The 13,835-nt window shown below is 46.9% G+C and overlaps 1 protein-coding gene across 1 annotated transcript in view; it reads right to left on the bottom strand.

The window, feature by feature from the left end:
• EEIG2 (EEIG family member 2) overlaps positions 1–13,835 on the bottom strand; it is a 70,358-nt gene that overhangs the window by 35,591 nt on the left and 20,932 nt on the right. The window contains exons 2-3 of the mRNA XM_075558867.1: positions 2,790–2,910; positions 658–687 (exon numbers count right to left, since the gene is read on the bottom strand). Coding sequence (XP_075414982.1) covers positions 658–687; positions 2,790–2,910 — 151 coding nt within the window. The remainder of the gene's footprint in view (positions 1–657; positions 688–2,789; positions 2,911–13,835) is intronic.

Genomic DNA, 13,835 nt, shown 5'->3' with positions numbered 1-13,835 from the left:
TGGCGTTCTACTCCTGCAAAGAGCTACAGTCTCAGAGCTCCACAGAGGAAGTTCTACTCTGCCTTACAGACTTGCTATGAGTTCGAGTGGCAGTGAGAGAAGATAAAGAGCGTGAGGTCCTACTATCCGCTGGAGGGCTGCGAGCTTGGGACTACTTCCCCAGGAGAATGTCTGGGTGAAACATGCTTGCATTCCAGTAGGGAAAGCTGACCAGTACACCTCGTGCTCAGTGACCCATCTGTCAGTGGTGCTAAACACGCGTCAGTGGAGCTTCCAGACTAATATGGATTAGGAAGAAAGGTCTGGTAATCTCATTCTATGAGTGGACAGTAAAAACACCCGCATCACAATGTTCTGACAGCCCATGAGCAGGCAGGATTCTGTGCAGTTGTGCTGGGCCCGTGAGTTGACGGCTGAAAACCGCAACAATGTGGCCTAACGCAAATCAGAACTGATCCTTTAGGGGAGAAAAAGGTCGCACAATCAGCAGTTAGAAACATATGCCTGTAAGTTATTATTGGATCCAAGTTGTTTTCTTTAAAAATAGCCATGTTTGAAATGCAATTAGAACAGTATGGGACATAATTTTTAAGGCTATAAATAGCAAAGAGAAACAAATACTACAAATTCCCAAAGAATTAAAGAGTATCTACTTACCTTTGCATAAGCTTTTCCACCTTTTAGTTCCTGTCAACGACAATAAACACTATTAGGTTGGTTATCCTATGATGAAAGATCAATGTATGTCAAGTAATTCCCAAGCACACATTTACATGCTGGCAAATAGCCACCCACCACGGACATTCTGACCCCTCTGCTCCTGAGGACGGAGCCCAGCCGCTCCTTGGGGTTTCTGAGAGTGTTAATCTTTAGGTGAGCAGACAGCCTTGTCTTTCTCCCACTGACCTTGGAGTTAGCAGGCCAATGTTTAACCCACTGTGCTACCAAGGGTCCTTTGGAAATGACGATAGAAAAATTCTATCAGAGGGGAACTACCCCTTTGGGTTTCTGAGGCCCTATCAAGCGTCCTCAAACTATGGCCCGCGGGCCACATGCGACCTGCCAAGGACATTTATCCGGCCCGCCAGGTGTTTTTGCCACATTTGTTTTTTTACTTCAAAATAAGATATGTGCAGTGTGCATAGGAATGTGTTCATAGTTGTTTTGGTTTTTTTTAAACTATAGTCCAGCCCTCCACCGGTCTGAGGGACAGTGAACTGGCCCCCTGTTTAAAGAGTTTGAGGACCCCTGGGAGTGTAAGTCTCTGTAGCCAGCCTTGTCTTTCTCCCTCGGAGCAGCTGGTACGGGTGAGCAGCCAGCAGCCCAATAGGTAAGCTACTACGTCCTCGGGGCTCCTTTTTAGACCTCTATATCTCTCCAAATGACCACAATTGTCATCTATCATTTAATTTTAATCTGAAGGAGAAAAACGGTAAGAATAAAAGTCAGTATTTACTCTATTTGCTGAAGAAAAGAGTTCCCCCAAAGGGTCATTTGCAAGAACCTGCAATCATCAGGCCCGGGGACTGAGGGAAGAGCCACTCTCCCGCACCTCTTTTCCTCGCTCCCCACATCCCATCCTGGGGCAGGGGGGGTCTATGTTCAAAACAGGAGGGCCTTTACAAAGTGTGTGGAAAAGTTCCAGTATCTTTTAATCCCGCTTTTTCCACGAGGTTTTGAAATCCACTCTGATCTCCTGAATCTTACCAGCTGGACTGTGGTAACTCTATGTCAAGCATAAGTCTATCTCACTTGAAGTCCGGCAGCCACGCCAGTGGTCTCTCTGCAGTTTGTCTAAAGCCTAAGTGTGTGTACATATCATCTTAAGTATATATGTATTTATGCTCTATTTTAACCAGGAGTAGCTTAATTAACATGAGAATTAAAAATACAGTCCCACACACATTCCCTCAGAGCCAGCAGTTCATTCAAACGGCAGAATAAGAACGCTAAAAATAGCTCTATCCCCCCCCCCCCCCCTTTTATCTGGGACAGAAGAGTGCAGGGTGAGAATGGAAAATAGCAGGGCAAGAGTCTAATGCTGTTCTCTCCAGCTTTCTTCTATATTTAATTTTTAACCACGTTCTGTATTACTTTGATGATTTTAAGTGTATCTGTTTGAAAGGGTTACCATATGAACCTTGCCAGTTAAAGCCAGCCATTCGATTCACCAGTAGTGGTGAACAAATGATTCCTCCGTACGTGAAAAGATCTCACGTGTTTGGACCTTAGGAGATTGCTGGCTTTGTAGATTGGTGGCAGTTGGCCTCAACCTGATCTGTAGAAAGGAAAACCTATGAAAGAACAGGGGCTTAAAGTCGGGAAGAACTAGGTTCGGATCCCTACTTTGCCATTTATGGGCTGTGTAAATTTGGGGAAGCAACTTAATCTCGCTGAGCTCCGGCTTTCCTGAAAATAAAGAAAAATGACACTTAATTTCAAATTTGCTGGAAATAAAATGTGTGAGCGTTCCCCACAAGGCTTCCTAACAAGGAAACAGAATTCAGTGCCTGGTGGGTCACGGCAGCATTAACCCCCCCCCCCCCACACCACTTACTACCAATAGTTAGCAGCCATGTACACAGTGATCGTGAGATGCAGGGTCTACAGAAATAAATAAGTAAATGCTTTCACTCATACTTTCAAAGTCACCGTAATTTAAACGACTGGTGTAAGTGCAATCACACACCTCAGCCGTGCTGAGGAAAAAGATAAAGCAGAGCTAAATAAAGCGAGCTGGACGCGCCACTAATTCTGGTTTGTGAGCGGGGAGGCGGCTCTTTTCGTACCTTCCTCACGGACACTCGGCAGACACAAGGATCGAGGATGCCCGTGGCAACACTGGCACTCATCTTGCACATAAAGGAGAACTTCCTCCTCCAGCGAACGCAGTTGGCGTGCACCACCTCCCTGGAGACAAAAGGAAGAGCCAGTCACGGAAACCGCACTCGGTCTATGATGCCAAGGTGACATGTGGAAACAGTGAAGCAGGAAGAAGACAAATTCCAAACAACGTTATTTGAAAATCTTTGGAGGGTGTTAATTATTCAGAGGAAACTAGGTGGTGGTGGAGTAAATTTACTTATTAAGTCGAACAATACTGATGGAGACTTCACTATTCACTTAACAAACAATACCTGCTCACTATCTGTGTGCTGGGGAACCTCTAGGTATTTTAAAACAGAGACCGGAGTTCCTACCCTTAAAAGGTTTATATGCACAGTTTGTGCAAGAGACAAAAAAACGAAAACTTAATTCTAAGTGGAACTATTATCACAGTTTTAATAATACCATAATAACATTATGTTTGAAATAAAAGAAGCCACTGAAGCGCAGACTAGGGATCGAGAGCGCGTCCCTCCCGCACCTGCACAGGGACCGGGCAATAGCCTTACGGCTCCAGTAGACTAATGCGCATGCTCCAATTCAGCCCCTTTCCCCGCCCCCCTCCAGCCAGGTGGGCTAGATGCAGCCAACCCGGTCGACCGAACCACCAACCACGCCTCCACAGCCAGCGGGTTAAATACCTTAGCAGTGGACGGCCTGCCCTTCTGCCCCCTCCCCTTGACCCTGCTCCTGTGCCTGCTCTGCCGTGCAAGGTCTCCCGGGCCTCCGGTCACCACGTGTGGGTGTGCAGTGCCTGAGGTTGCCCGCGTTCACTTGTGGGCCCCACACCTCGGCTTTTACACAGTTTGGCACGCTTCCCTGAAATAGGTGTACTCTTTTCAGACTATCAAACCTGAAAGTTCTCCCTTATAAAAACCCACTTGGACCACAAACCAGGCTTCTGCGCGAAGTCTCTTGCAAAGCTGAGAACCGAGGTATCCACCTGAGAAACCTAACAAAGCTAACATGTATTAAGCGCTTTCCACATGCTATTTAATCTCGCACCAGGTGGGTAGTGCTATGCCCACGTTGTAGGTGAGAAAATGAAGCACAAGGAAAGAAGCGGACCAAGGTAGCCAGGTGCAGAACTTGCATTTAAACCCAGTCTTTTCAAGCGGAAGAGGCCATTGGCGGTAAAGAGAAATCTATATTCTTGGGCCACGTTCCAGGCTTCTGCAGGTGGCATTATATCCAGTCTTAGGTGTAAACAGAAGGGACTTTGCCCTAGAGAGGAGGAATACTTATTCCACGGAAAGAAAGGCACCACAACAGACGACCATCAATGGAAACCTGGAGAAGTGAAAGGTGAATGAGTCCCATTTGAATAATTTTGATTTTCTTAGGAAAGAAGTGAGTTCCACTAGGTAGCCGCAGCAGGGACCAGGGGTGTTGAATGGGCATCCTCCAAATTCAGGGCCTTGAACCCTGAGGCGGTAGACCCAGGTGGGCAGGACACTTAGATTGGCCCAATGTAGGCCAGGTGGGCTTAATTCAGCCAATGGGGTCAACCAGTACTGTCATACACGCCTCCCAGCAGGCCTTCCGCGGCTGTGCTGAGGCCTCTCTCTCTCCTCCCCCCCACACCCCAGGGGCGCCAATGTGTGGGTGTGCAGTGCTCCGAGGTGCCCCGTGCTCCTGTCTGTAAAACCTGAAACTTCGATCCTTTATGAAAACTCGGATCACAAACCAGGCTTTGGCGTGAATTCTTTCTCATGCGAAGTCAAAAATGGCGGTATTCCCCACCAGAGGAATCCAGTAACATCTAGGGGGGGGGGGCCTGGTGTGTGAGCGGAACGTTTCAGACAAATGCTTGAGGACAGTTAGGGATCAGTGCCTTGGTGAGTGTGATAAAGCAGCCTGCTGTTGTCTTAGAGAGCACGCTGAGTTCATGGTAGGATCCACCAGTCTGGCTGTTAGGGCTTTCTCCACCAACATCCAGAAGCCAAAGATGAGGAATTGCAAAAGCAAATGCACATCTCATTGGAAAAAGCAAGCATGTGTTTACATGGCATGTGCATGTGCATTTACTTACAGACATATAAAACAGTGTTTCTCAACCTTCCTGATACCGCGACCCCTTAATACAGTTCCTCATGTGGTGGTGACCCACACCCATCAAATTATTTTTGTTGCTACTTCATAACTGTAATTTTGCTACTGTTATGAATCATAATGTAAATATCTGATATGCAGGATGTATTTTCATTGTTACAAATTTAACATAATTAAAGCATGGTGATTAATCACAAAACAGTATATAATTATATATTGTGAAATATTTATTTCTAATTACAAAGGAATGAAATTTTGTCTTAAAGCATGGTGTGTTCACGCCGGGCACTCGTATGTGGGCGTATCTGCATGTGGGCGGACCCACCTGGAGACAGACAGAGGAGCAGTATCTCGGTTCCTAAGACCATCGGAAATATGTTTTCCGACTGTCTTAGGCGACCCCTGTGAAAGGATCATTTGGCCCCCAAAGGGGGAAGACCACATAGTTACGCTTTCTCATTGCTGCTTCTCTCCCAACATTTCTTTGTCTCAAGACCTGCTGGAGGAAGAACTCCGAGTTTCAGGGCTCCTGGATATCCCTGTCGCTGCGGCCAGATCTGATTGATAATCAGCAATCAAGAGGTAAACAAAAAGTATTTTTTTAAGTTGTCCTTTTCCTTTTCCTACAAAAGTATATGGAAGTTTTTAGTCAAAGATGGCAAGTTGAATACTTAAGTGCCCCCACCCCCCAAACAAAACACAAAAGAAAATGAGAGAATCAAGAGAGGTGACAAAAATAAGCGGTCAGGAAAGGACAAGTGAATCTAAGGAAACGGAATCCTAACCTGTCAATGCTAGAGCCAAGAGCAGGAATCTCACATGGGGCTGGGATCAGGATGAAGGACGGACACAGAGCAAAAGGATGGGCCGCACATGGCTTTAAAAACAGCCAAGCCCTCAGAGCCTCTCCTGAGCTTTATCATCCCGATAAGATGGACCACCCCTCTGGACTGCCTGACCTTAAAGATGGCTGGCCGGCACACTGGTGGGGACTGCAGAGTGGGAATGAAAGATGACCGACAGACTGAATCTGAGACAACGGCTTTCTTACCCTAAACCAACTCTTGAGAATGCTGAGCAGCACATTTGTTCTTCAAGAAGATCTGGTATGACTTTGGGAACGGTAACCAGTCCAAGAGGAAAGGTCCTAGAACACAGATGTTGAGAGTTCTCAACAGAACAGCCAGCCAGCCCAACCCAAGTAAAATCCGGAGTTGCCACACACCCTCCACACTCATAGATTCTAATCAACTTCCAGGGCTTCCATGTAAATTAGAGCTGACCCGTGAAGAAGGCCTGTCAAAATTCAAGGTTAGGAGGGCAACTTAGCAGAAACAGAGACTAATTTGGAATAAGAAAAAATATATATCTCTAGGGAGGACAAAGAGAAATTACATTCATCATACAGGGATAGATTAAAAAAAAATCCAGCTCATTGCCATTGAATCGATTCTGACTCATAGTGACCGTATAGGACAGAGCAGAATTGTCCCTGTGGGCTTCTGAGACTAAATCTTTCTGGGAGTAAAAAAGCCTCATCTTTCTCCCACGAGTGGCTGGCAGGTCTCAACTACTGACCTTGCAGTTAGCAGCCCAATGTGAAATCACCATGCCCCCAGGGCTTGCGTCATTTAGGAAGAGGAAGCTAAAAGGAGACGAGACAAAGAACTCAAAAATACCCTCGGAAATCAGGACGGCTGGGCGTGGAACTCTGCGTGTCACTCCAGAGCCACCTGGCCCCTCTCCCTGGCCTATGTGGCCAACCTTTCCGAGCTCCAGCCGGTGTGCTTGCCCCTGACTTCTCCGTGTGCTAAAGGGCATGCCCTGGAAAGATGCTACATGGCACAAGGATGCTACATGCCTTTTCCTGCATCCCCCCTGTCAGACCATGTCAAGTACTTGGGCTGGGGGGGCCTGCAGTTTCCTTGTAGAACCTTTAGACTCTAAACCCTGGGCATTTAGAACTTGGTTAAAACGAAAGCCAAATCAACACATTTTAAAAACACTCTAAAAAATGAAGGCGTCCTAAGCGCTAAGACCCTGGCTACTACAGGAGAAAGTGGCAGTTCAAGTCCCCCCAGAGACGCAGTGTATGAAAGGCCTGGCAATCTACTTCTGAAAAATCATCCAGTCTACGGAGCACAGCTTCACTCTGACACACGCGGGCTCTCACCAAGTCAGAACTGACTGTGGCAACTGGCTTTTTGGCCAAGAAGGACAGGACCTGAAAATGAGAACAAAATTAGCTTCATGGTGCACGCCATTGTATTCTAATGGCTTTATGCCAAAACCCTAAGAACCTTCCTTATTGGCTGACACGTGGAAAATGAATAGCAAAATTCATCTCACAATGTCACTCAGCCAATTACACCAGGACCCGCGTTAGGTATTAAACTCCCTTAAGTAACCATGCCCAAGGCAAAGTCCCAAAATTATGTCCGCTCTCTTTTCCTTTGTTCACGACACACAACAAATCATCTGCAGTACTAACTGGGGAAATGGAGCTGATTTATATCTAGCTTCAAAGGGCTTTCTAACACAGCAGCTGTGATGTCCCTTTACACAGCAGCCTTTACAACAGAGAGTAGATAGTCTGTCGCACACACTGCAGGCAGCTTTAGCTACAGTAAGAGAAGTAAAAGAAATCAAGAGAATACAAGCACGTGGGCATTTCCCTGAAAAACCCAAGTGAACAGGAAAGGAGCACTGACAGAAACACTGGCCTAGAGGAGGTCAATGCTAGACATGCTAGGACGCTATGCTTAGGAAGGGAGAGGAGATAAGTGAAAGTGTTAGGTTTCTCTCTCCGGCCTAAATCTCAGCCTCGGTCCTTGGCTCCACGCAAGAAAGATTTCACGCCGAAGCTGGGCTCGTGATCCAAGTGAATTTAATGAAAGTTCAAAGAAGCATCAGGTTTTACGCGGCACCCATAGGATTCCTTTGACCATGCGGCCTGGCAGAGACTGCTCCAGGTCACGCAAGGATCTCTCTCCTCCCACGAAGACGACCAGACCGCACTAGCAAGCCAAGACCAAGGGACGACAAGCCCCTCTCCCTTCTGGTCCCTGCCTTTTCAAGGGTTCCCGGGGGGGGGGGGGGGGGGGAGGGGGGGGAGGTGTGGTGAACGACTCCAGGTCGATCCCATTGGCTGAATTGCAATCACCCGGCCCAGGTGGGCTGCTCCAGGTGTAACGCTCATTCGAGCCCACCGGCAGGAAAATCCAGCTTTCCTATGCTGGCTCTCCTGGGCATGCGTAAATGGACTTCCCAACTCCCTAGGCTAAGCTACCTAACAAAAGCATAGAGTATATCAAGGTGAAGAAAAAGTGTTCACAAAGAACATCTTAAAGTGGAAAAATATATCCTTCCAGACTCCATGTTTCCCTCTAGTTACTACCTTGTCTCTTTGCCTTCAGGTCCAAGTTCCTAGAGGAGGAACTGGCGATGGATTGAATTAAGTCTTCTCCACACATTGAAAGCCCGAGCCCCATACTTGCAGTACGAGCCCTGAAGGTGCAGTGGGATGCTGCTAGCACCGTAGCGGTGGCTCAGCCCACCAGCCATTTTCGAGAAGGATGAGGCTGTTCCATTTGTTCCCACAAAAGATTCACAGCCTTGGGAATCCTCAGAAGGGGTCCTGTTCTTCCCCACAGGGTCACTGAGTCAGAATCAACTCCGTGGAAGTGGCTTTGTTTTAGAACTGTCGAAAGTAGTTTTCTTTGAAATAGTTTTTCTTTGTTACGTTAATCAGGCCATACTACAGTAAGGTGGGTTCAAAATTTAAATCACTTATAAACAGAGACACACAGGCAAGGAAAGACAGAAGATAAGTGAGGCCAGACACTAGATACCAGGAGAGGCTCACAGAAGGAATCAATGTGGCTTAGGCCCCGATTTGGACTTTTCGCCCCTAGAAAGGTGAGAAAAAACCAAAACTGTTCTTTAAAGCCACCCACCTAAGGTATTTCTGTAATGACAGCGCTAGGTAAGGAAGACATTACAGATGATGAGAAAAGAGACGCCAACATTCACTGGCTGTTTACTGTACTCTATGCTGCGAGACCAAGGACCAGGCAGAGTATGCCTGCGGACATAGCTAGGAGGAGGCTGTGCTAACTGGAAGAACTGTGTCCCGAGTATTTCTGATCCTGAATTGCAACCTGCTAAACTCACTAACATGCCCCGCAATCCTGTCTTGTCTGAGAGATCTGTGTGGGCACAGCAATGAATTACTGAACTCAGCAGAGAATCGCAGACGACCTTGGGAGGGGCTGGTCGTGTCAGAGAGGTGAAGAAAGTTGAAGGGTGGAGACATGACTGATGTCCCCTGACCTCACAGGAATCTTTGGGTCAACGGAGTTTTACCCTTCTTCCTCCTTGGGAAGACAGAGGTTGGAGACCGTCCCCTACATGGTTTCTTTTACAAAGAGCTTCAAAGCATTTGCGGGGAAATTCCATTACCTCTCAATTCCATTTTCCGAAAGCTTTTAGAAGCTCTCTCCTATTTATAAAATACTTGTGTCCTTTTCTACGTCTGTGGACAATTTCTTTTCCCCTCTCCTTAAAATGACCTGCCTTGGCTTTCCATTTCACTCTCATGGCGTTAAATATCATATAAATTTAAAACTCATCAGTATGTGTGTATGCGTACACACACACACACACACACGACTTTTGAATCAGCCCTCGCTTCAGATATTCCCCTATGAAATGAGATCTCCTAGCCTGTAGGTAAGTGAGCCTTTGGGCCGCTGACACCTGTCTCTCCTGGTATCCACCAGCAGGCTGATCCACTAGCAACTGGGTGTTCACGACTGGCAGCGGCTTGTGCAATGTCCAGTTTCTCTCCTTTCGTCAATACAGAACCTGTTAGGTAGCTGGATAGGGTGTGTCCCTCTACACGGCAAAGCCTCCCTCCCCCGTTTATAGGAAGTTGGAAGCTGATAAAGGCTAGAGGGCATGCAGGAACTCAGGCCTTTGAGACAGTAGGCCCGTACACCTGGGTGGGCCCCAGTCAAGGCCAGGTGACCTTTGTAGTGTACTGAAAAGTCAGGATGGTACTTTGAGGCCTAAAGTAGGGTTCTGACCCAAGCCATGATATTTTCCGTTGCCTCAAATGGGTGTGAAAGTTGGACACTGAATAAGGATCAAGGAAGAATTGATACATTTGAATTGTTTTGCTAGAGAAGGACACTGAAAGTACCATGGGCTGCTAACAGGACAACCTGATCTGTCTTGGAAGAAGGACTGTAAGGTCAGAGTGCTTCTTAGAGGCAAGGATGGCGAGACTTGTCTTAGCTACTTTGGACATGTTGTCCGAGACAGCAGTTCCGAGAGAACATCACTGGTACAGTAGCGGGACAGTGAAGAAGAGGGAGGCCCTCAGGCAAGGAGATGGATGGACACTGGCTGCGGAAATGGGCTCATAGGACAATTTTGAAGGTGGGATAGGACTGGACAGGGTTTCCTTCGTTTGTGCATAACGTTTAAGAAAACACAATTCAGTATCCAGACAGGTAAATTCTGCCTCCCAAGTAGCAGATGGGCATAGATGTTAAGACTATAGAACAGGCTCTTCCATGAGAACAAACCAACCCCAGACCAAATCCACTGCCATTGATTCAATTCTGACGCTGAGTAGCCCCGTGCCTAAGGTTTCCGAGGCTGTGAGTTTGTACAGGCGCAGGCAGTCTCATCTTCCTCCATGACCCACAGACCGTGTGGTCAGCAGTCCCAGCGCTTCCCACAGAGCACTGACAGGGCGCCTAATAGGGGACACTGAAGGGCTACACAGTCAAGACATCTGGTTAGGCTGAATCAGCGCTCCCAAAATTGTAGTTGTCTAATTAATTATATCAAGATGCATAGGGATCTTTATTTGGAGGAAAATCCTGGCAATGATAAAGGTAGAAAAGCAGAGTCCAGTGCAATATTCTGCACTGCCCACACTGTAGTGGCCAAACCAAACTCACTGCCATCTAGTTGATTCTGACCTAGAGTGACCCTATCAAACTGTGGTGGTTATATAATTGTTAGTCAGTTTGAGGGGATTAAGAGCGAAGGAGTGGAGTCTAGCCTGTCAATCAGGTCATAGCCAATGAGGCCTCTGTTGGGCACGGCCTTCTCCAGAGGCTTCTGGGAATTCCTGAATTTCCTCCTTGGAGGCAGGAGACTCTCTCATTCCCTGAGAGACTCTCTACTGACAAGGCACATGGGGCCATGCTGATGGCAGGGCTGATGGCCCTGGAGGGGCCACATGGAGACCCACACCAGCGCCGAGATGCTGCCACCATCACTGGACCCACAAGACTATCCTCCCACCGGCCTGTGATCTTCCTATATTCGGCATCATTGCATGTGTTTCCTGAGTCTGCAAAGGACTTTATAGATTGGTATCGGACCTAAGGGCTAATGTCAGACTTAGGGACTTGATCTGGACTGGACTGGGCTGTTTTCTCAGTATTCAATTTCTCTTGTATATAAAGCTCTCTCTTATACACATATGAGTTTCCATGGATTTGTTTCTCTAGTCTGGCCGGACTGACACACGAACAGAGGAAAACTGCTGTGGGTTTCTGAGACTAACTCTTGAGAGGCGTAGGCAGCCTTATCTTTCTGCTGCAGAGGTGGCAGGGGGTTCCAAACAGATGACCTTGCAGCTAGCAGCCTAATGCATAACCCACTATGTCACCAGGGCATCTGGTCAACTCCATAAATGATGTCCAGCCTGAGCCATGCTACCAGTGAGCAACTTCTAAAATACAAATCTGAGATGTCATTGCTCTGTTTAAAATTCGTCACCACTTCCCCATATCTCACAGGGTAAGGTCCAGCTCAGCCTAAAATTTTAGAAGCTTAAACTATTGACTTTACTTTTCTTAACAGAAATGTAAGGGGAAAGAGATGTGTTGACGTCAAATAATTGTTAGTGTTGTAACATCAAAATAAAAGCCCTGGATTGTTAAAATTATTTCTCCAACGTTTTTTATGAGTGTGTGCGCCTAAGGCAATGACTCCGAATTTTTTGGTGATAATTCAAAATGTGAACACACACACACACACACACAGCCGTAGGAAAGCTGTCCAAGCCAAACAAACAGAAAGTGACAAAGTCTGATGGTGACGTCTGCTTGGTTACCATAGAAACAAACTCAGACTACTACTTGGCAACGGAGACAAAAGTCATATTAGTAAATGCTCTCCGTTATGTGAGTCATTAACTTCCTATGAGTTCTATGTAATTGCTTAACCATTTTCAAGAAACCAAGCAGCAGAAAAGGAGTTGTGCTGAAACTGTGAAAAGCCAAGTGTCTCCAAGGTGAAACTATGAAGCTGCTGAATGTGACATGGAATATGCAGCAGTCTTGAAAGATAAATTTTGCTAGGGCCATTGTTTATGTTTCAAGAGCATCAAAGAAAATCTATAAATTAAAAAAAAATAAAATGAAAATATGGAATCTACTTTTTTTGAGACCAGTTACTGTGCCACCACATTGCATTACTTAGTATTCTGGGCAATAATTATTTGTACATTCTCTAAGTACATATTTAAAACCATGCCACGTCTTGGTAAGTCAAAGGAAGCATGTGCAACTTTTCCAAACCACCAACGAGAAAACGCCGTGAGGAAGGTGAGCTGGTTTTCCAGGTAGCCACGCGGGAGAGTGAAGAAATCCGCGTAGGAAGAAGCCGAGTTGGAGTGCTTCTCAGAAGCACGGAGGATACGACTTGTCTCCCACTCTTTGGACACGTAATCAGGAGAGGCCAGAGGCTGGAGGACACCATGCTCCGTGAAGTAGATGGTCAGAGGAAAAGGGAAGACCCTCAGTGAGATGGACAGACACCGTGGCTGCAAAGTGGGCTCACACAGCCAACAACTGCCGGGGGTGGGCAGGGCCAGGCAGTGTGTCCTTCTGATGTCCATCAGTTCACTCTCGGCTGGAACTGACTTGATGCCACCCAACAACAACAACAAACAACACAAGGTGGTTCGGAGCTTGTATGCAGACCCCTGTCGGCTTGGGTTCAAACCCTGCCTCTGCTCCTGGTCAGTTGTCACATTAGATCAGATCGCGTACACTCCGTGTTTCTCCTTTTACCTCTGGAAAACGGAACCCACGCAGCCCAGGAATCTGGGAAAACAGATGCACTCTTACCCACTGTGGATTTGGTGGGTCTGTGTGTGGGTGTGTTCATGCTTACAACAATGCCTGGCTTATCGTTTATCTCAATAAGAAATGTTAGTGCTACCAAGCATCTAGACAGTTCTGTGTTCGCTTAGCGGGAAGTTCAGAGGCAAGGACTCTTGCCTTCCGTACAAGAGAGCTGGGTTTCAGCGCACAGCCAGGTCCTGACCGCCAGGCTTCAGAACAGGCGCTAGAAGAGCTTTCTAATAAGGACTAGGGAGAGAAGCCTGGGCTCTACTTCCGAGACCCAGTCCCTGGAAACCCACTGACCTGCAATAGCACAATTATGTTGGGCACGGGGTGGCTGTGAGTCAGTGCTGTCGCCAGGGAAGGTAACACCGAGTCCGGGGAAACGTGGCTTCCAGAGTACAGTCAATGTCACCTTTATAGGAAGCCCTTACTTCCTCAACAGCGAGGAAAAGCTCCACGGAATGAGGCCGTAGATTAGGATGCAATCAGAAGTTTGAGAACCAAGGGAGAGAGTACTGTTTTCAGACTCCAAGCTTAAAACATGTCACGAGGTCTTCCCTGACGTCTAGCAGACATCTGTTCCATCATAAAGTGGTTCCAGTGATAAAGTGAACACCACACTTTCAAGGTTTTCAACATCTTGGCCTGTTTTTTATCAGCACCTTTAAAAAATGGATCTGTGTTTGTTTCTGTGGGCTAGAAATCTTCTGTCTGAGAATAACAGGACCAGCATCATTATAT

The sequence above is a fragment of the Tenrec ecaudatus genome, chromosome 1 (genome assembly GCF_050624435.1).
Source record: "Tenrec ecaudatus isolate mTenEca1 chromosome 1, mTenEca1.hap1, whole genome shotgun sequence".
Classification (NCBI taxonomy): domain Eukaryota; kingdom Metazoa; phylum Chordata; class Mammalia; order Afrosoricida; family Tenrecidae; genus Tenrec; species Tenrec ecaudatus.
Note: the sequence above shows the minus strand (reverse complement) of the source record. Positions and strands in the feature narration are given on the sequence as shown.